We start from the raw sequence: 20,279 nt of genomic DNA on the forward strand, positions 1-20,279 counted from the left end.
AATGTTATGGACTTACATGTCAGGGCCAATGAAAAAGCCTGCAAATAGATGCTAGTCATTTATTTTGGACTTTGATATATCCTGCTGTGGCATTTCCTCTGCCACGGCAATGGGCTAGTTGGAACGTGCCAAACTGAAGATCTTTAAGGAGCACCTGGTGCTTTTAAAATCCAAATTTTCACATGCAATAATTTTTATACATTTTCTTTAGAAGAAAGCAGAAATTTAAAAACTAAAAGCTTGGTCTCGTTTCTACAGCTCCAGAGCTGGAGTTCAGAGAATTCCACCAACTCAGCTACTACCTGTCACTCAATAACCACCACACCACTGGGTGAGGCTACTCTCTCAATCTCTCTTAAACCACAGTGTCCTCAGCCATGAAATAAAGGGATTGATTCAGATATTATCTTAGTTCTCTCTCAGTTCTAAAATTTTGTGATTCTAAGAATAACTACAAAACCATATTTGAACATGCTCACTCTTTAGAAAAATCTATTAATGGGAGTGAGGTTGTACAAATCAATATGTACAAATCAAATATCAACATGATATTGCAAATTATTGCTTGGGCATACCTGCAAAGATTCTGATTCAGTTGATCTGTGGTGAGGCTTGGGTATTGGTAGTTTTAAAAGCTTCCCGGTTGATTTGAATGAGCAGCCAGGATTGAGAACCACTGGATGAATGTTTTGATAGAGTATCAACCCCTGAACTAATTTTTTGATAGACTACCAAACTCATGTGCATGTGATTCATTAGTCTTTGAGAAATAAAAATAACCTAGCAAAATAAGTTATTTTAATTTCATTTTTTACCAAGAATGAAGTCTCTCTTTTGTAGTAAGGTTAATTAACATGATTTGTGCCTTTAACAAATATTTGGTGCTTATTGGAGCATGGTATTGTCTTCGCACCATAAAAAATAAAAACAGATAGAAACAATTAATCTTGTCCTTTGAGGATATAAGAAACATCCAGGCAATAAGCAAATCTTTTCTACCGATAGGAAGGGACAAATTGAACATAGGTATCATGCAAAGCAAAGGAACATAATTAACATTGATGGGAAGAAGAGTAATCAGAGAAGTCTTCTTGGAGGAGATGAACTATAGAGAATGGTAGACAGCTTGGAGGGCTAGCAGATTGGGGGAAATGTCATGAGAAAAGTTCAGAAGGCCAAAATTAACAAGACACAAATTGAGAAATGATAGCAACTTCGTTGAACTGGAAGCCAGCAATGGAGATTTCTTAGAGCTCACTTGGTCAGTGGGATAAGGAAAGTTAAATCTGAGAGACATTTCATAATCAATGATGACTCTATAACCAGCCAATCCAACTTCAGCTTACAACATGGTACATTCTTGGAAACCTTCTCTCACAATGCCATATGACATAAAGTTAAATGGAACTGGGAGACAGGAGAGGGTCTGTTGTCGCCTGGCGTCAGATCCTTATGCATATTATTTTAACTTCTCAGGATTTCATTTATAAAATTAGAGTTGGACTAGACGACTTCAAAGTTTTTTTTTAAAACTTTTAAAAATGTATGACTACGTGATCCAAACTTTCAGCACCTTTATGAGGTTCCTCAGTAATATTCCCAGTATTCTAATTGCTAAAATTGAGCCTATGCTATTAGTCCTTGGCAAATGCACCTATAGTTGTTTAATATTGATTGACTGTCCACCGTGGGACTTTCAAATTAAGCACACAAAATGGGCTCTGCCCTTTAGGAGTTTTTATTTATCCAAGAGCTGGAATGTGGGTCAGACCTATTTGCATCTCACTGGTTTGGAAGCCCATCCAAACACCTCTTGGGAAAACCCAGCGCTCTGGGTGGCAATGCTGTAATGTGGCGAAAGAACCTGGCCTGGGAATTGGAAAACCTGGTTTTTAGTCCCAGCTCACTATGTGAGTCTCAGAAGCCGATCATTTGTCAAATTCCTTAAAACTCTTCTGGCAACCTTTTTTTTTTTTTTTTTTTTTGTATCTAGCAGGAAAACTTGAAAGCCAAAAGACTCTACTTTGAATTTTAACTCTATCTCTGGATGTTCAGGGCTGTCACTTGCCCTCTTTGAGCACTGATTTTTCTCAGCTGTAATGAGCATAATAATAATGATGTTGTAGGATGTTGTGAGGGGTAAAAGAGATGGCTGTCAGAGTGGCCAGCACAGCAGAACTGGCATGGAGTAGCCACTCAAATGTTAGCTGAACTGGAATGAAAAATGCAACCACCTTCACAATGATGTTGTGAAGATTTGGGGCTAAAGGTCCTGTCATTCCTATTGATGCACAAATGCATGAGTTTTGTTGTTACTGATGCTGTTTTTAACAACAGAAAATTGTTTTGGGATAGTGACTGTCATATATATGTGTGTGTAAATAAGGAGTCTAAAACACTCAACACACACACACACACACCATATCATGTCTTTGCAATTAAGCTTTTGAGATTCCCATGTCAGAGGGAATATATTCTCACAACCCTTCTTCCCACCACTTCCTTCTTAACTCTTTATGCAGTAAAGCATTAATTTACTTACCAACATTTGATTAAACTCTTAAGGTTCAACCCTAGGAGGAGGTGGCAGTGGACAAAGGATTATTGTCATTCATCATCAACACATTTTAGCCTACCCTCGAGTTGCCTATGAAGGATTAGCATTTCCCTGAAAAGAGGAGGACAGAATAAATTGCATCTACCGCCAAAGAACTGCCAGCTCCTTTCAGCTGGGGGCACATACCGGGAGCTTTTCCCATATTAGTCAGCTTTATCTCAACTTTTGGGCAGTGCCTACATCTGAATTTCATGGGTTTCAGGGTCAGTCAAAACAGAATTGTAGGGTTGTTGAGGTCAGAGGCCACCGCTGTCAAAGGGTAGTGACCTGAACAGCAAGAGGTAGCCAGTCCCCCCCTCCACCCCCCTCAAGTGACTTCATTCTAGTGAATACTTGGCTCATTGCACCTCCCCTGCAGAGCTTTTTTTCGACCTGGTAATAAAAATCCTCCTGTGACCTGGTATTTTTTTTTTTTTTTTTACATTATTATTGATTTTCTTTTGTTCCTGTTTCTCTATAGAATGACCAAATCTTGGTCCTTGATAATATATTGGTTTGTATGTACCCTGGGAAATGATAGAGGAAAAGCTAGTCTGCTGTTAGCTTACAGTGAATGGAATGCCACCTCGGGGGTGGGGTAAAGATCTGGTGCCCAGCTTAGAAACTGCCTTCATTTAGCGCACACAGAAATTTCCCAGAACTTCTGAAACTCTCTTCAACCCCAGTAGGTTCTTTTACCACGGTCAAGGTTGATTTAAAAACTGCAAAGCCGCTTAGGAGAGAGGAATGGGGGTGGGGTGAGGTGGAAACAAAAGTAGGAAGGAAGAAGAAGGCAGTTTTATAGTAAAAAGAGCACAGACTCCGTGGTAAGGCAGTTTTGTTTCAAATCCCGGCTCTGCCACTTACTGCGTGGGACTTTGGGCAAGGCAGTAAATGGCTCACAGCCTTCGTTTCTTCACCTGTAAACAGAAGTGATTATACTACTGACATTGCAAGGAGGTTGTGAGAGTGGAGACGATGCCTCTGATGTGCCTGGTACTAGCAGACCCCAAGAAATGGGAACCTCTATAGATTAAGGCAGATCCGTTTCAGAAATGTGCCACATATCCCTCAGTGCGAGGTGAGGAAAGCGTGTTGCAGGCTCCTCCCTTAAAGATTCTCCTTCTTCCTTGACTACATTTCAGTTCTTAAGAAGACATTTTGCAGCTTACCGTTTCTGAGACTTGTGGCACGGGGCGGGGCATTTTGGATGCCATCTCTGGTTGGGGCACAGTTTGGCAGTTCCTTGAGAATTCACTGTTCTAAACTTCTCTGAGTGGCTTTTCCGTTCTCTCAGGAGACTATTATAAAAACCAAGTATCAGCACTGCACCTGATTCTGATTCTGATTCTCTCACCCCTGTTGTCATGGTCAGACCTCATTATTTTTTCATAATAGTTCTTAAACTGCTGGTTTTAGCTCTTGAGGCATTTTTTATTTCAAAAGGAGGAATAAAACTGGGGAGCCCTATTTCGCCCGCCCACCATCTCTCTTCACCCACACTCCTTTCCTAGCAACAGCTCTTTTCTCAACTCTTGGGACCCACGTCTTCCGTTCCACCTACACCAGTAGCAGCAAAATATGGGGGTGAGAAGGCTGGGGGCACGCGGGTTGAGGTGCAGGAGGAGGAATGGGGGAAGAGCTTCGGGGAGGAGGCTGATGAAGCACAAAAGGTCCTAACCTCCTTGGAAGAAGAGGAAGCCACAAGGGCTGTGTCCCAGCTGGCTTAGCCTGGGAGGCTGCCAAGGAACTGAAGCAGAGAAGGTCCGGGTTAGGGGCCGGCGGCAAAGTGGCAGGGAGCGGGCTGGACTGATGGGCAAACAGAACAGTGCGGTGAGGGAAAGGTGTGTCAGCTGCAGGGAAACTGTAACCAGCGTAGATTCTTGGGGGGTGCCACTCTTCTCCACTCTGGACAGACTGGAACCCTATAAAAAGGAAACTAAGGCTGCATGTTCAGGGAATAGCAGTCCCCGATCTTAGAACTCCAAAGTGGAAGGGGTCGGGTTTCTCAACTTTAGCTGCATATGACAATCACTTGGGGAGCTTAAAAAACTACTACTGATGCCCTAGTCACATTCCAGGTTAATTAATTACTGTGAGTGGGACCTATACATCAGTATTTTTTAAAAGTTGACAGGGTAACTCTAATGGGCACCAGGATTGAGAACCATTGAATTCCAGTCCTACCTAGAGCGAGAATGTCCCTTCTACAACATCTTTGGTGGAACCAAGATTGAATCTCAGTTCTACCTCAGTTTGAAGCCAGTAAGTATAGCCATTTTTTTCTTTTAAGCTTCCAGTGATGATGATTTGCATACTTCAGACTCTTGACTAAGTCTGAACTCTGTGCCTCAGGTCAGCTACAGCAACCCCTCCTCACATCCTTTCCCCTGTAATAAAGACAGTATTTATGCTATCCCTTCCCAGGATTTAATTTTTTAAAAATCTTGTGGTTTTGCCTTTAAGAGGTACAAGAAGTTGGGACAAACAGCCTGTTTGTTTTAGCTCTTTCCTTCTCCAGATTCACTTCAGACATTTTGATTGATGTTGCTTTAGAGCAAATATTGAGGACAAACCTGGAGGGAGGGGAAAGTAGCAGAAGATGACTACCTGGACTCGTGGCAGAGCGGGTGGGGTCGTGTATGAGGCAGGGGGTGGACGTTGCTTGGTGATGGTGGTGCAGGTAAATGGGCCGAGCTCACGGCATGAACCTCAGGCTGTTTTTGTAGCACCAGCTGGTGGAGCCATCGCCTCCTTTCTTGTGGCTGCCACCCTGAATCACTGCCCAGCTGCCAGTCCATTCTTTGTTTTCCCTGAGCTGTCCACCCTCCTCACCCAGAGCTGCCGGCCCTGGTCCATCAGCACACAGACTATAATTTGGGATGTCATAGTCATATAACATGCCTGCTTGAGGTCCAGAGTGGGGATGTGACCCCTCAAGGTCACATGGTGGTGAAGCTAAGGCTCCCTTTCAATTCTCTTTCCATGATTGCAATCCCTCTCCCCATTTAGGTTGGGCTTACTCAGTGGCAAACATTTTTGATTGGTCTGAGACTGGGTTGCAGTCTCAGAGGGGCCACAGATTCCCTTTCTTTCCAGACCTGGGATATACGAGAGGCCTGACAAAGGACACAGCAGGATGGATGCCGAGGACACCACAGGCCTGCGACGTGGGTGAGCCATCCTGGCTGCTGTTCATGACTTCAGCCAGTTTCAAGCTGGCAGAGTCCTTTTCAGAAAGAGTCCTAAAGAGGGGAGTGTCCCTTTATTGCCAAGACTCCTCTGTTCTTCCTCTGACAAGTGACTGGCCCCACTCCCAGCTGCCAACCTTGCCCGTTCCCATTCTGGTGACTGGCTAGGAACCATCAGAGAGAGAGAAGGTGCATTTGAGTCATGAGCTCACAGCATCTGTTGTCTTTTCCTAATCAGATCCTTCTCAGTTCTGAAGTTGAAGGTTTATTAGAACAATTGGGAACGTAGGCAGTACTCTCAGCTCCCAAGAGATTGGTGCCTTGTGCTCTGGAGAGAATGCCCAGTGACCACTTGCCCTCATCTAAAGCTGCCTTCTTCCTGTGGCACTGATGACTCCCAGTTCCTGGCTGTGCTGTGAGAAGGCGGCACACATTCTCTCCTCTGCAAAGTTCTTGGAGTGACCACCCTATTCTCTGGGACTCAGGCCCTTGTTGATTGTGACTGTTTTTACCTCAAGATCTGTGCATTTAATGAGCTTGGCTGTTACTTGCACACGGTTGTTATGTGCTGCTGCTCCCTGGCTAGAGAATTTGACAATTGCTTAATTTTTTGTGCTTAGTAAGTAAAAAATCAGACTTTCTACACCCTTTCATTTATGGAGCACTAGCTTTGAACTGTAAGAGAGCGACAGGTCTGGTTATCCTCAGGTTTATTTTATACAGTGACTAAATCTGAAATTTCATTCTTCCTCTTCCCTTGCTTTCCTCATATAAAGCCAGCTAACGGATTGTGGCCGAAAGATCAAATTAATTGACTTTCAGAGAGTGAAATCCAACATCTAGTACTTTCCTTTGGTAGAACAACATAGCTAAATTTTTTTAGGGGGATGCTATGTAAAATATATCATTTTAATCTTAAAATCATTTTCAGGTATAAATAGGTTATATAATAGCAAGTAAGAGCTTGGCTTTAAAATTAAATCTTTCAAAATGCAAGTTGAGTTGTCTAATTCTCATGCCTTTTAGTTAAAATAGTCACTACTGCCATTTCTGGAAATCTGTGGCCCTGAATTTCTCATAAATCCTAGACTCTTAGCATTTGGACAAAACATTTAATCATTTTCCTTCTGTATCCTCACTCCTCAGCCCTAGAATCAAAATGCAGTGCTGGAGAAGAATTTGTTGATACTTATTAAGTATTCAGTAATGTTACTGTTCTGTTCCAGGAGTTTATTAGCATTTAAAGCACTGCACTTGAAATATCTTTACACCTAGTGATCATTAAAGCATAATGAAGTACCAGGGGAACCTCTTAATGATGCTGGTCCTGAAGAAGACTATTCCCTGTAAGAGCCGAAAGGCTCCTGCCCTTTGCTGATGCCAGCCATCATGCAACCTTAGGACAAGTCCTCGTATGTGGAACTGGTCCGCTCCAAACCTCAGTCAGGCCACAGGTACTAAATTGTTGTTTAAGGACTTCATGTGTGGCCTATCCAAATTTTAATGATTATGTTATGACAAGATGATGGGGAACTGAAGAAACACAACCGTACAAGACCACTTAGTTTTGTTTTGCCTACACACACACACACACACACACACACACACACACACACACACAGGTCATATCAAATGCAAAATGAAAGTGAATAAAGCAGGTCATTTCAATACTTTTTATTTGAGTGTGAAACCATATCTTGCACAACTGTACAGATAAAACTATTTCCATTTTAGCTGTAGACATGATTATCACACTGAATGGTGTGATCAAAGATTTTATTTACAGAACAGTTCCTAAAACATCCGATGTCATATTTCCATTTATTTCTTACCCATAGGGTAATAGGTCCACCATAATTGCTTGGTGCTTTTTATAATACAGAAAGAAAACCTATGTTAATCTCTAACAAACCTCACAAATTGCTACAAATCTGACAGAAAAATGCCTACGAAAAAATTTTCCAAAAGTACAATACATTTTTATTTCCACACATACACAGTATAGTATAGGCTCAAAGGCACAGCTTTGAATTTTTTTTTTTTTTCTATCAAAGTGTCGGAAATTGTTATAGTCTTATGGAGGAACTGCAAAAGTCATTTTCACACTTGGTGCTTGGTAAGCTAATGTTTGGTCCATCCAGTTTCACAAAGGTAATACAGCAGAGCTGAGTGTGATACTCAGTGCCATAAATCCACATTCTTACAGAACTTAAACCCCCCTCCTGCCTTTTGCTGACACGAGCCATTGTGCAAACTTAGGACAAATACTTGTGTGTAGGAGAACCAGTCCCCTACAAACCTCAATCACCTTAAGGCATACAGAACCAGCCTCTCCCTTCCCTCTAGACAGTGCTTACATTCCAAGACAATGCAGATACTGTGACTGACATGAGTGTAACGGGGAATCTAGAGTTTCCAGAAACCTCCTTTTAGCCCTGGTGCTCCAGGAACCAGTAATGACACCACCAGGAAGAAAGGATGTGTAGAACATATCTGAGGGCTGTTCATTGTACAGTAAAATGACAGATAGATGGAAAGGTGAATGCTCTTGGTAAATTATGTGCCCATCCAAGAACACAAACCAGATCTGTCTCCAGTATCTATCCTTCAAGACTAAAGAGCTTTTGTCAACAGACAAATAAGTAGCTTACTGGGAGTGGTTGCCAACACAAAGCAAAATCATGGAACAAAGGGAAAAGGCACAGATTGGCCTGCCCGAGATAGTGCTCTATAGAAACAGTCAGGTCTGGCTTGGCTACAGGAACCCAATCTCACTGACTTTTAGTGAGTCCTGTTTCTGAACTAAAGTTTATTTATCCCACACTGAATCCCAGTCTCACGCTCATTAGGAAAATGGACGCCTAGGAATAGTCCATGAGTTATGATGTATAGAGAGAAAGTCTTCTGGGGGTGGGTATGGGTTTATTATTATTATTATTAATTATTATTAATATTAAATATGAATTCCTATGATAGCAGTCATTTAGCCCATCCTGTGGAGGCCTCTCCGTTGATGTAAGCAAAACCAGGAAAGTGTTGCATGTGCTCATACTCAGAATTCCTGCGCGTGGTCAGGGGTGTGTACATGTCACTAGAGTTTCCATACCTCGTGGAATGCACAGACGGGCTTGTGTAGCAGGTGTTGGCTGTGGGCACCTCTGGCCATCGGGGGGTGACTGGGGTAGGATGCAGTCTGGGAGTACTGCTCATCAAACACGGTTCCATCCGGGAAGTGGGGCTATTAAAAGGGTACTTGTTGAGGGGAAAGAAATTCCACAAAGTTAAAATTAGCTTGAAGCTGCATATCCACAATATCAGTCATGTTCACAGTTTAAGTTAAGATGCTGTTAATGAAAGTTGGTGGGAAGGAATGAATGAACTTCTGAAAGACTGAACCTTGGTCTAGGAAGTAGCCAACAGGAGAAATGAAAAGGATTTCACAGCCAGAGTTGGGCTGGTATTCAACCAGTAATACTGACTTCATGCTCCTAATCTGGAATGTCTTGGGAAGTTAAACCCAAAAGAAGGAATAGCCCCACTGGGAATACAGGAGAGAGGGAGAGGGAGGGAGAGAGAGAGAGAGTGTGTGTGTGTGTGTGTGTACACGAATAACAGCATGTCCAAATAGATATGGATGGTTAGGAGTTTTATCATTAGTTTGGGAGATGTGATAGTTCCCACTCCATCAACCAAGAGAACAATACTGCCAAGTAAAACACAATGACATTATTAAAAATAGCATTTTACAGTTGAATTCAATTATGAACTGCAGCCTAGAAGCAGGCTTTTGAAGAGGAAGCAAGTCAACAGCTTCGAAGGTTATTATTAGTGCCTATCATTTAGAGAACATCTCTCATTTTGGTTCACATTCACTGAAGTCCTGGAAGATACACAAGCAGGAAATGGTAAATTATTGGGCTTGGTGTGAATGTGAAGGAAGAAGTGAAGATAAGCCAACTGAGAGGGGAGGAAAGGGGAGCTTTTGTGCTGGTCAGAACAGGTGTTAGTAGCTCCAGGAAGAGGGGAAGCAGTTCTAGAAAGAATTAGGAATAAGAGAAGTGCCTCTGAAGTGCTGCTTCTTTTACATTCTTTTCAGTTTCCAAGACAGCTATGCAAATAAGCCCCTTTTAGTACAATCAGAGGGAAGGAAGGGGAGGAGCTCTGGGCTCCCTTTGAGAGCTCTCAGTTTGCAGGCCCGTCAACACAAAAATTTCCTTGCTGTGCTAAAGGCCACCCCAACAAGGACAGGAGCCAGTCAACAAGGATGGCAAGGGCAGCGAGTAGGGAGAGAGTGTGCGTGTGAATGTATAAATTCTTCTGCTCCCCATCTGTCTTCCCTGACAGTTGGAGAGTGGAGCCCTGAGGGATTAGGTGGGAGGCTGCCTCCTGTGAGGGAGACAGACAGGCTGAAGCCTAGACAGCCGGGAGAAGGGGTTATGACAACAATGGCTGCTCCCTGTAGTCAAGGGGGCCAAAGGAAGCCATTTTGCCTCTGAGTTGGGAGCATGAGGGGAGCAGGGGAAGGCAGTTAGGCCCAAAGCATGCGAAGAGAACCAGCTATCTGTAGGTCAAGAAAGAGGGCTCCAACTTCCCTTAGTAAGATTTTGTCCTGCATAGGACAGCATGCCTTACATAGCAACGTGTGATCACTTCCCAGCCAAAAGAACAGGTAGGAAAGAAGAAGAAGGGCATAGCTCAAGGGAGAAGGCACCAAGGGCTCTTGCCAAGGAGACTATAGACAGCATACCAAGGCTTTCATAATCCCAAATCAGATCAGAAACACTTAAGTATACCCATGTACCCAGTATGGGAATCTCCAGGATGCTGTTTGTATGGCAGCCATGGTGGACTCTCAGCAGTGGGATTCCAGCCCAGGACCCAATCTAAATCCCAAAGAGACCATAGTAAGATTGGGCCGTGCCCAAGAAAACAAGATCCCAGATATTGAACAGGTAATATTGAAAAATATTACAGGGGCCGGCCCCACGGCCGAGTGGTTAAGTTTGCACACTCCACTTCAGCGGCCCAGGGTTTCACCAGTTCGAATCCGAGGCATGGACATGGCACCGCTCCTCAGGCCATACTGAGGCAGTGTCCCACATGCCACAACTAGAAGGACCCACAACACAAAAATACACAACTATGTACCGGGGCTCTTGAGGAGAAAAAGAAAAAATAAAATCTTAAAAAAAAAAGATGGTATTAAAGAAAAAAAGAAAAATATTACAAAATGGTCTTTAATTTTTTCCAAAAATTTGGATCCCTCTCCTGATATCCTCTCAAGTAAGCCTAAATGCATGAGGCCTCACCTCATGGTACCCTCCCTGGCACAGAGGCCTCCTCTCAGGTCCTATGGCATGCCAAGCTGGTTCCCATCTCAGGGAATTTTGTCCTACCTGTTCCTTCGGTCTAGAACACTTCTTTAGCACCCCTACCCCCAAGCTCTTTGCATGGCTGCCTTTTTATCATTCTTCAGATCTCAGTTCAGATGTCACCTCTTCAGAGAGACTTTTCTGGCTATCTTATGTCAAGAAGCTACATGCTCCCCCCTCCGCCTCTCAGGTCAGGTCATGATCCTCAGGTCAGGATCTTACCATCCTGCTTCGAGCTGTCTCCACTGGCTTATATTCATAAGCTCCTGGAAGGGCTTTGTCATGTTCACTACCATATTCCAGACATCTGAAATGATGCCTGGCACCTAGCAGGTGCTAAGTAACTATTTGGTGAATGAACACTGGGATGTTACCACTGGAAAGAACCTTAGGGATCATATAATCCAACCCTGTGTTGTACACATGAGAAAACTAGGACCCATGAGGAGAAGCACCCTGCCCAAAGTCACATGGAAAGGTTGTGTAATAGCTGGCATAAAAACCCAGTCCTGGGGTAGAGCTTTTTCTCCACATCAATCTGACTGGCCCAAACAAGGCATGACCTACCACAACTGAATTCCGCAGGAGAGGAAGACACTCCTTTTTTGGAATGTAGCCCATTAAACTTTAATCTCTGTCAGTCTTCCTTTAAGCTCCCTCCTCTCCTACAGACAACAAGGTCTTCCGATTCTGACCAGGCCTCAACTTGAAGACAGAGCCTTCACTTGCTTTGGCTTGTGTAGGTAAAATGTCACAGTATGGACTTGGAGCCTCCTTCCCACAGAACCCAAGAGAGTGTGGCTTTTGTGCCTAATCAAGGACCCTAGATGCAGCTGTGCCCAGGGGTTGTGTCATAGACTCAAAAGAGTAATTGCCTGGAAATGAGACTGGCTCAAAATATCTCCAAAGTGACAATAAAATTCTGTTACCACAGAATCTGGCATGGAAAATTCTGTCCTGTTAGGTCAGCTAATTGCAAATGAGTCAGTGACTCGCTTTCCCCGTGGTGAAGAGACCATTGAAAGATGAGAGGCTGAAGTGCCCACTGCCTCGGCTTGGTGATTAACGCCACCAATGAAGCTTCTATTTAGTCTGGCAGGAGTGGCCAAGGCTGGCCCGTGGCACCCGCCTCACCTTTCACACTTTACATCCGGTTTCATGCAGGGTCCTTAAGCATGCTGGGCACAAACCCTGGGGTCCGGAGAGCTCTTGCCCAGAATAAAGGCGCTTTTTGTTGAGGGCCCATAACAGGAAGTTACCATTTTCTAGGTCAAATCACACGCTGTCGCTACTGGTGTTAAAATGGAGATAAGTCACCAGTTCTCAGCCTTTGAGAGAGGTGTGTGAGGGGTGCTTGTGGGCACATATGTGTGTGAGAGTGTGTGTGTGTGTGTGTGTATGCATATATAGTCAAAGATTCCGTCAAATGGCTATGGTGTAAGTCTATCTCAGCTGTCATTGACTCTGGGCCTCTTTGGAACCATATTAGGAAGTTCTATTTTGAGAAACAACTCCCCACACCAAGGGCTGACTTTCCTGCACATGGAGAGGGAAGAATGAGCCCTTTATCCCTGACCCTTACCAAATGGGCTGCTACTTGAGCAAGGGGTGAAAGGTGGCCCAGTCAGGAGCACAAACTGTTTTCCTATGAAAGGCGGCTCTCACTGCTCCACAGTTCTGCCAGTGGGCCCACCCCAGGCAGGCTTCCTCTTAGCCTCTTCTGGAAGAGGACATAGCTCCCCAAAAATCTTTGCCAGACAGTCCACATATGCTGAGCTTTTAGGGTCAGGATTAATTGAGTGAATAAATGTGAAACAGAACTCCCATGTACTAAGTCTTCAAAACGGGTTAGCTAATATTAATATTCTTCTTCTTCAAATCAGGGGATCATCGTCTATTAATGACAGGAAGAGACTTAGACTAACCATCTGGTCCTACCTCTCATTTTAAGGATGAAGGAATTGAAGTCAAGAGAGGGGAAATGATCTGTTTGAGGTCACACAGCAACGTAGTACCAGAATAAGGATCCATTCATTCATTCATTTCATTGACAAGTATTTACTGAGTACCCACTAAGGGCCAAGTCTGTTCTGGGTCCTGGGAATATAATGGTCAGAAAACAAAAGGACCTGGTCCCTGCCTTCACAGAGCTAGTATAGTGAGGGAAGCAGATGGTAATTCTATAATTACACAAAATATAATAACTCTGGTATTACAAAGGATAATAATAATAATAAACAAATAGTGTTAACTATGAGCCAGGCCCTATTCTAACCTTTATTAACTCACTTAACCCTCGCAACAATCGTATGAAATAGGTACTGTAATTATCTTGATTTTTCAAATGAGGAAATTGAGGCACAGAGTTAATCAGAGGCAGAGCTGAGACTGGAACCCAGGAAGCCTGCCTCTCCAGTCAGAGAGCTTACACCACTATGACGGACTGATTTTTATTCCTTTTGGCCCAGGATGCTATCCCAAAGTGGAGCACCCTAAGCAAACTTTGTAGCAGTCACTGGGCTCTGAGATGGAGGACCCACCGGCCCTGGGGCTGGGCTGCTGGAGATTCTGTGAGAGACGTGTGCTTGGCTGGCAAGGCTGGGCCTTGGCCATACAAATGAGAAATAAAGAACAGCTTTCTAGTTGACTCTGTGTATTTCTAGCCATACAGCTTCTGGTTGATCACGGGGCTTTTGAGCTCAAGGGCCCAGTTCACATTCATGGCTGCTAACAGGGTAGAAGTTCCAGGAATGGCTGTTGAACGAGGCTCAGAAATATTTTGTAGCCATGCATTTGGTCTCATTTGTTTTCTCTTTTGGCCAGGCATGAGAAAGAAGAACCTAGGAAGGGGCAGCCGACACCATCCCTTGTTCACTTACTTTGATGTGAACAAGTGCAGCATAGTTGCCAGAACGGTGTTTTTCTGAAATAATTCAAACCTTACACTGTGAAACCTCATTCATCTGGACTCACTAATTCAGAAATTATGAGGATTCAAGCAGGGCTGGAGGTTTACCCTTGTATTACCCAGGCAGAAAGCATGTGCCATGCAAATAAGTAGTATAAACAAGGGCACATACATACTCTATTTCAAGAAACAAATGACTTCACATTATTTTGAACACATAAATGCTGGGATGCATGCGATTACTGCACTTGACAGATGTGTTGTATCAGTTCTTTAGGGCAAGCCTGGCAGGCATTTATTTGCAGAAGTTAGTTTCAGTTACTCTTGTGCTGATGACCAGTTTCATTCTTTAACCATATTCTACGATTGCGGTCTTTCTTTAGTTCAGACTGCTCTTTCCCCCAGTGAGTCTGATGTAATGAAGTGTGATATTCAGTACTCGGGATTGGAACAGCTTGAACTCTGCTCTGGAAAGCTAAAACTGATTAGCCCTGCAGTGGATTTTCCCCTAAATGCTCAACCTTAAATCAAAGTCCCAGGAAAGGAAAGAAAGAAAGAATCTTGGGAGTGTGATTCTTCTCTTTGGTAACTGAGAGTAGCTGCGGTAACCTCTTGAAATTTCCTCCACCCTCCCAAACACACCCAGTGTGTCGCGTTCAGCGCCCTGGCTTGGGGCCGGAGGTGGAGAATTTGCATTTGAGTCTGCTTTGTCACTTGCTGGACACATGACCTGAGGCAAATGACCTCCATAGGCTCTTTCCTCATCTTTAATAACTGGAGAAAAAGGCCTTCTTGCCAAGGTTACTATGAGAATTAAGTGATTCTGTGTATGTGCATGTGTCTAAAACAGTGCTTGATGCATACATGTTAATAAAAAACAAAACAAAGGATTCTTTGTCTTTGACAGTACCTTCCTCAGGAGAAGCGCTGACCTCACCCATCCACCTGGGCAGAGAAGTGATATCATTAACTTCTCCCCACCCCACCGTACAAATCGAGACTCAGGCTTAACCATAAAGTGCAGAGTGTGACTGTGCGGTGGGGGTCAGAGGGTGTCAAAAGGCCTTGTCTAAGAGCCACAGGGCACAGTGTGAGGAGTCTGCCGGGACCCTGTCACCTCTCACACCTGCTCTGGATTCAAAGGGCTCCAACGTGGGTTTTCATTTAGTGCTTGGCCCTTCGATTAAGACTAGCTATTCAATGACAGTGCTGCAGAGGGGGCCTGTTGTTTCCAGAGTAGATGCTGCAGACCTATCTTTGATCGCCAGGACCACATGGGCCTTTAGGAGACCTTGGCTTCTTTTTATGGCCATGGCTTTAAAAATATCACCCCAGAAAAACCAGCTCCAGAAATATCATGAGGAGGGGTGAGGGAGTGAAGAAAGAAGGAAGATAATGTTGGGAGTTGTGGCTTGGGATTTTGATTTATCTTGCCAGTGTTGCTTAGGCTAGTGTCTCCTACTGGAGCGTGAGCTCTCCAACAGCAGGCACCTTCTGTCCCATTCGCCACTGCATTTATTCTCAAAGGCTAGAGCAGTGCTTGCCACATAGTAGGCACCCAACAATCGTTTGAGGAATGAATGAATGAATGAATGAATGAATGAGCTGCTTAGACTATGTTAAGTGTGACCCAGTCTATGGCAGCAGCTAGGCAGTCATTTAATGGATCACGGTGAGGAGCACAGACTCTGTTCCCAAGAGAAGCAGTACCTCAGGAGCTGGCATCTCTGTGTGACGCAGTTGGAGACCTATAATGAATGCCCCAGGTGATGATTTAGTGGAATCAACTCCTTGGCTTGTCTGGGGATTATACCAGGGCTCCCCTTGGTACTGCAGATGGAAATCAAAACAGACGCCTGTTTGCCCTGAGTGCCTGTGTATTGTGGATACATTCTCCTCAGTGCCCTCCCTCAGAGGCAAGTCTGTGTGCTGACAGCTGATGTAATTGCGGCCTCCACCCTAGCTCAAGTCCTGCCATTTCTGTTTCAGACTCCTGCAAGCGCTTCATAGCAGAGCTCCCTGCCTCTCCCAGTCCGCTTTCTAGTTCAGCCTAGGAGTGCTTCGAGAGCTCTCTTTCTAAAGCATAGCTTTCATCTTGCTTCTCCCTGGCTCCTACACCTACTGTGGCTCCCGCACCTGCAGAATGGAGTGAGCGTCCTCGGGACACCACACTTGTTTATGCTGACCTCACCTCCTGTTTACTTATCTGTTCAATACACACTGAGTGAATGCTGACATATGAGAGGTGACAGAGGCTGGTGCTTGAGAGCTGGCCAGCCGGGGTCACACTGCCTGGGTTCAAATCCTCAGGCAAGTTACTCTCACTTCCTTTTCTGCGAGGGTCACCATGAGGCTGTGTAAAGTGCTCAGCACAGTGCCAGTATTCAGTAAAAGTCAGCTCTTCTTTTTGATAGGTGCCATGGCCTATGACCTGAGGATAGTAGACTTAATTTTGGCCTTTCGGGAGCTTTGGGGTCCCCTGCAGGAGTCAGGGAAGTCAGTGATGATAACAAGGTGTGATCAGTGTTACCAATAGAGGAAATCCCAGGGTGCTATGCGAATACAGAGGAGTGGCACCTAATAAGGTCCTGGAGGAAGGAAGGGGGTAGTGTCAGGAAATGCCACAAAGACAGTGAGATGCTTGTCTTGAACAAGAAGCAGAAGAGGTTGGGGAAGAGAATCCTCAGCCTGAGGGAACAGTATCTGCAAAGACATAGGGGAATGCGTGCAGGTTGGCATGGCTGGAGCAAAGATGGGGGGCAGGGGCTGGCAGGCCAGAAAGGCAGGCAAAGGCCAGATGGTAATGAGTCTTGAGAGACGTGCTAAGGAATTGAACTTGACTCTGAAAGCAATGACATGTGAAAGAGGGAGAGTGTTATGGCCAGTTGGGTTTTTTCCAAAAGATTCCTCTAGCTTCAGTGTAGGGAATGGACCAGAGTTGTTTAGTGACACAGAGACAGATAGAAAGGCTTCTGTCATCATCTAGGTTAGAGAAAGACCTGAACCAAGGCAAGGACAGGCATTGAGGATGCAGACTTGAATGGAATTGATGACCAGTTATGTCAAGGCCAGTGCACAGGAAGGTGTCTAAGACAAGGAGAGTGCCTGACACTGATGTTATATGTGCAACCACAATTTCCATTCACCACTGGCCACAGAGGGTCAATTTGGTTTGCTAGACAGTGAAGAGCTAAAGGAAATGTGTGGCCTGAGAACGATCTGACAAAGGGTCCACTTCAGGAAGATTCTTCTGGTAAGCTTACATGTGTGGGCTGGACTGAAAGGGAAGAGACAAGGAAGATCGAGAGACCAGTTGGAATGATGCCGAGTTAATAGTCCTGATAGGACTTCATGAGGGTTTGCACCAGGAGAAGGGTGATGCGAAAGGAGACAAAAGGTCCAATCTGAGCCTGAAAAAGGGCAGCAGACGTTGCAGCTGATTGGATCCTGGGATTGGAGAGGTCAAAGAGAAGACGGAACTAAAGACAATGGGTCAGCACCCGCACGTGTCAGAGAAAGTGGAGCATGAATGCTGGTTGAACACCCACTGTGGGCAGCCACCAGAGGGTAGAAATGGCACTCAGGAAAAGACCGTCCTTTCCCTGGTAACACACAAGTGCATGCACAGTATACAGAAGGTACTTACTAATTGTGTTAAATTGACTAGACCTGCCACCAAGCATACCAAGGCCTGGGCAAGCAAGCAGGACCACCAACTCACCTGCGCAGAGCTCCTGTGGTAAGGGGAGTAGTGGAGTGGGCCAGAGATGGCTGTGTCGTGAGGGAGGGGCGGGTACTGGCTCTGCATCGGGGGAGGATGCTGGTTGCCATAGCTCCCGTAGTTATAGCTTCCCGTGTATCTGAAACGCATTAAGCACAGTGAATATTGTGAATAATAGCAGGGAGAACCAATCAGGTTGACACCTTTAAAAATCAACCTCACCTCTCCTTTTTCCTTTTTGTTCTTTTCTTTCTTTTTTTCCCACTTTTCTTCTTTTGGATTCTTACCATTTCCACTCTGTGGCTCTGTTGTACTAAGTTTAAACTCCCAGGTTGATTTTTCTTCTCCCCTCAGCACACCTCCCTTACCACCCAGTGAGCGCTCAGGGAACGAAGGCCAGCCCTGAGCAAAACATAATTAGTGATGGAAATCTCTACTCCTGTTATGTTAAAAAGCCTCATATTAGAGCCTGAAGTCAAACAGGAAAAAAGAAGAAACTACTTTGCAATTTATGTTTTTATATTTTTCAGGCCTCTGCTTCCCCATGACGGGGAAGGATGTGGCATGTTTCTGGGAGCTCTCTCCTGGGGGAAAACACCATGGCACAGTCAACCAGGCATCAGAGACCCAGGTTCTAAGCCTGGCTCCACCACTTTCTAGCTGTGGGATCATGGGCTACTCACAAGCTCATTTCTCCCATCGGTAAAAGTGCTGCACGCGGTTATTCTGAGGGTCAGATATGTGAGGACGCTCTATGAAAGACAAAGTCCTCTGAAGACATAGGATATTATTATCACTGTTCTTAATAACATCCTTACAGCGAAGCTGCTGACACGAGACCATGTGGGTGTCTATTCTGCTGTTCCTGCAGAATCAAAAAACTCTCAAACAGTTTTCACAGTCTATTCCAAAAGTGTGAAATAATAGTCTAGGAGGCCCCCTGAGGAAATAATGGCTGCCCCATTGACTGGTCGGGGCACCTGAACCTATGAAAATAACGCCAAGTAAACCAGCAGCTGGGCCTGCGCACACCCTCAGGGGCGCCGCCTGGCTGCGTTACCCTGGGCCACTGCGTGGAGGGGACTTTGGAAGCCCTCTTCCTCCCCCATAGCTGGCCTGATGAAACCTGGCCTGGGGGCTCACTGCACCCACACAGCAGTCTCTCGCCTTCTGGGGAATAAAGGCCCCTTTTAACATCATCAGTGTTTTTCAGATCACTGCACATTAAATAATATGAGATTAGTTTCTTTCGATAAAGACAAAGCATAATGGCAAAAAGCTACTATGATTCAGGTAACGCTTTTAAATGGATTAGTAGTTTATTCGTCACAGCAACATCACTATATAGATTTGAAAAAATATGGGCAAAATGAATGATTTCTTTATTCAGGGTCCAAAGCACCACTGGAACCCACCGGGATTCCCTGGACCCCGTTAATAACTGCTGCCCTCCAGCGACCTCCCACCCTCAGGTGGGGAAGTGCTCCTCTAATCGAGTCATAAAAGACGCAGCCCTACCATGAAGCTTTATAAGGCGACAAAGGGCACAAAGAGCCACCTGGGGCACTGCTGAATGGGAGGGAAGAACACAGGCCTCTGAGGCAGAAAGATGCTCAGTCTGGGCCCCATGTTTACCAGCTGTGTGACCTTGGGGGGTTGCTAGCACCTACCTCACCTGGTTGTTGTGGGGACATGAGACAGTTATACACGGTGCAGTGCTGAGCACACTGCGAGGACTCAACAAAGAGTGGTGCTCTGCCTGTTCTTTGAGAAAACAACCGCTAAGTAAACCCTGCTTTTTAAAATCAAACGTAAAAGTAAGGCAACATCCCAGAAAAGTCACCTACCCGTGCTCCTCTCTGTGGGGATAAACTGGTATCCTGTGTGTGACGGAGGAAGAAGGCACATGAGTACTCCTCATACAGGGCAGCTGTTGGGAGTTGTCAGCTGGGGACCCTGCCGTTGTCACTGTGTATGTAAGAGACCATGTATATGACTGCATCGCTCCTGCAGAGACAAATTAAGATGCATCAGTCACTAACACAGTTCTTGCATCTGCTTTTCTCCCTTAGAGCACTTTAGTGGCTTCTCATTGCTCTCAAGCTGAAAGCCAAAATCTTTTACAAAGCATGTGTCTCTGTCCCTGCCGACCTCACCAGAAGTAGCCTCTGCCCACTGCTGTTCTATCTGATCCAATCACAGTATCTTTCTTTCATTTTTTCCAGAGTACCCATGATTCCTAGCACCACAGGGCCTTTGCACATGCAGTTTCTACTGCCTAGAACCGTCACTTTTCCCTGAGTACTCACTCTTTCTTCATATCTCAATACAGAGAAGCTGTCTCGTAACCCCTGACTAAGTCAGATCCCATGCTGCACTACAGTCCTTCATGGTGCCTACCACAATTTGTGATCTTATACTCATTAATGAATGTGATTTAGTTAATGCCTACTCCCCCCAACACCACCACCAGACTGTAAGCTCCATGAGG

The 20,279-nt window shown here is 44.9% G+C and overlaps 1 protein-coding gene across 1 annotated transcript in view; it reads right to left on the reverse strand.

Moving 5' to 3' along the window:
• Positions 1–8,111: 8,111 nt before the first annotated feature.
• The window catches only part of RFX4 (regulatory factor X4), a 141,366-nt gene continuing 129,198 nt past the window's right edge, over positions 8,112–20,279 (reverse strand). The window contains exons 16-18 of the mRNA XM_046646480.1: positions 19,636–19,795; positions 17,789–17,927; positions 8,112–9,039 (exon numbers count right to left, since the gene is read on the reverse strand). Of these exons, the coding sequence (XP_046502436.1) occupies positions 8,767–9,039; positions 17,789–17,927; positions 19,636–19,795 (572 nt within the window). The 3' untranslated portion in view covers positions 8,112–8,766. The remainder of the gene's footprint in view (positions 9,040–17,788; positions 17,928–19,635; positions 19,796–20,279) is intronic.

This window comes from Equus quagga, chromosome 19 (assembly GCF_021613505.1).
Source record: "Equus quagga isolate Etosha38 chromosome 19, UCLA_HA_Equagga_1.0, whole genome shotgun sequence".
Taxonomy (NCBI): Eukaryota; Metazoa; Chordata; class Mammalia; order Perissodactyla; family Equidae; genus Equus; species Equus quagga.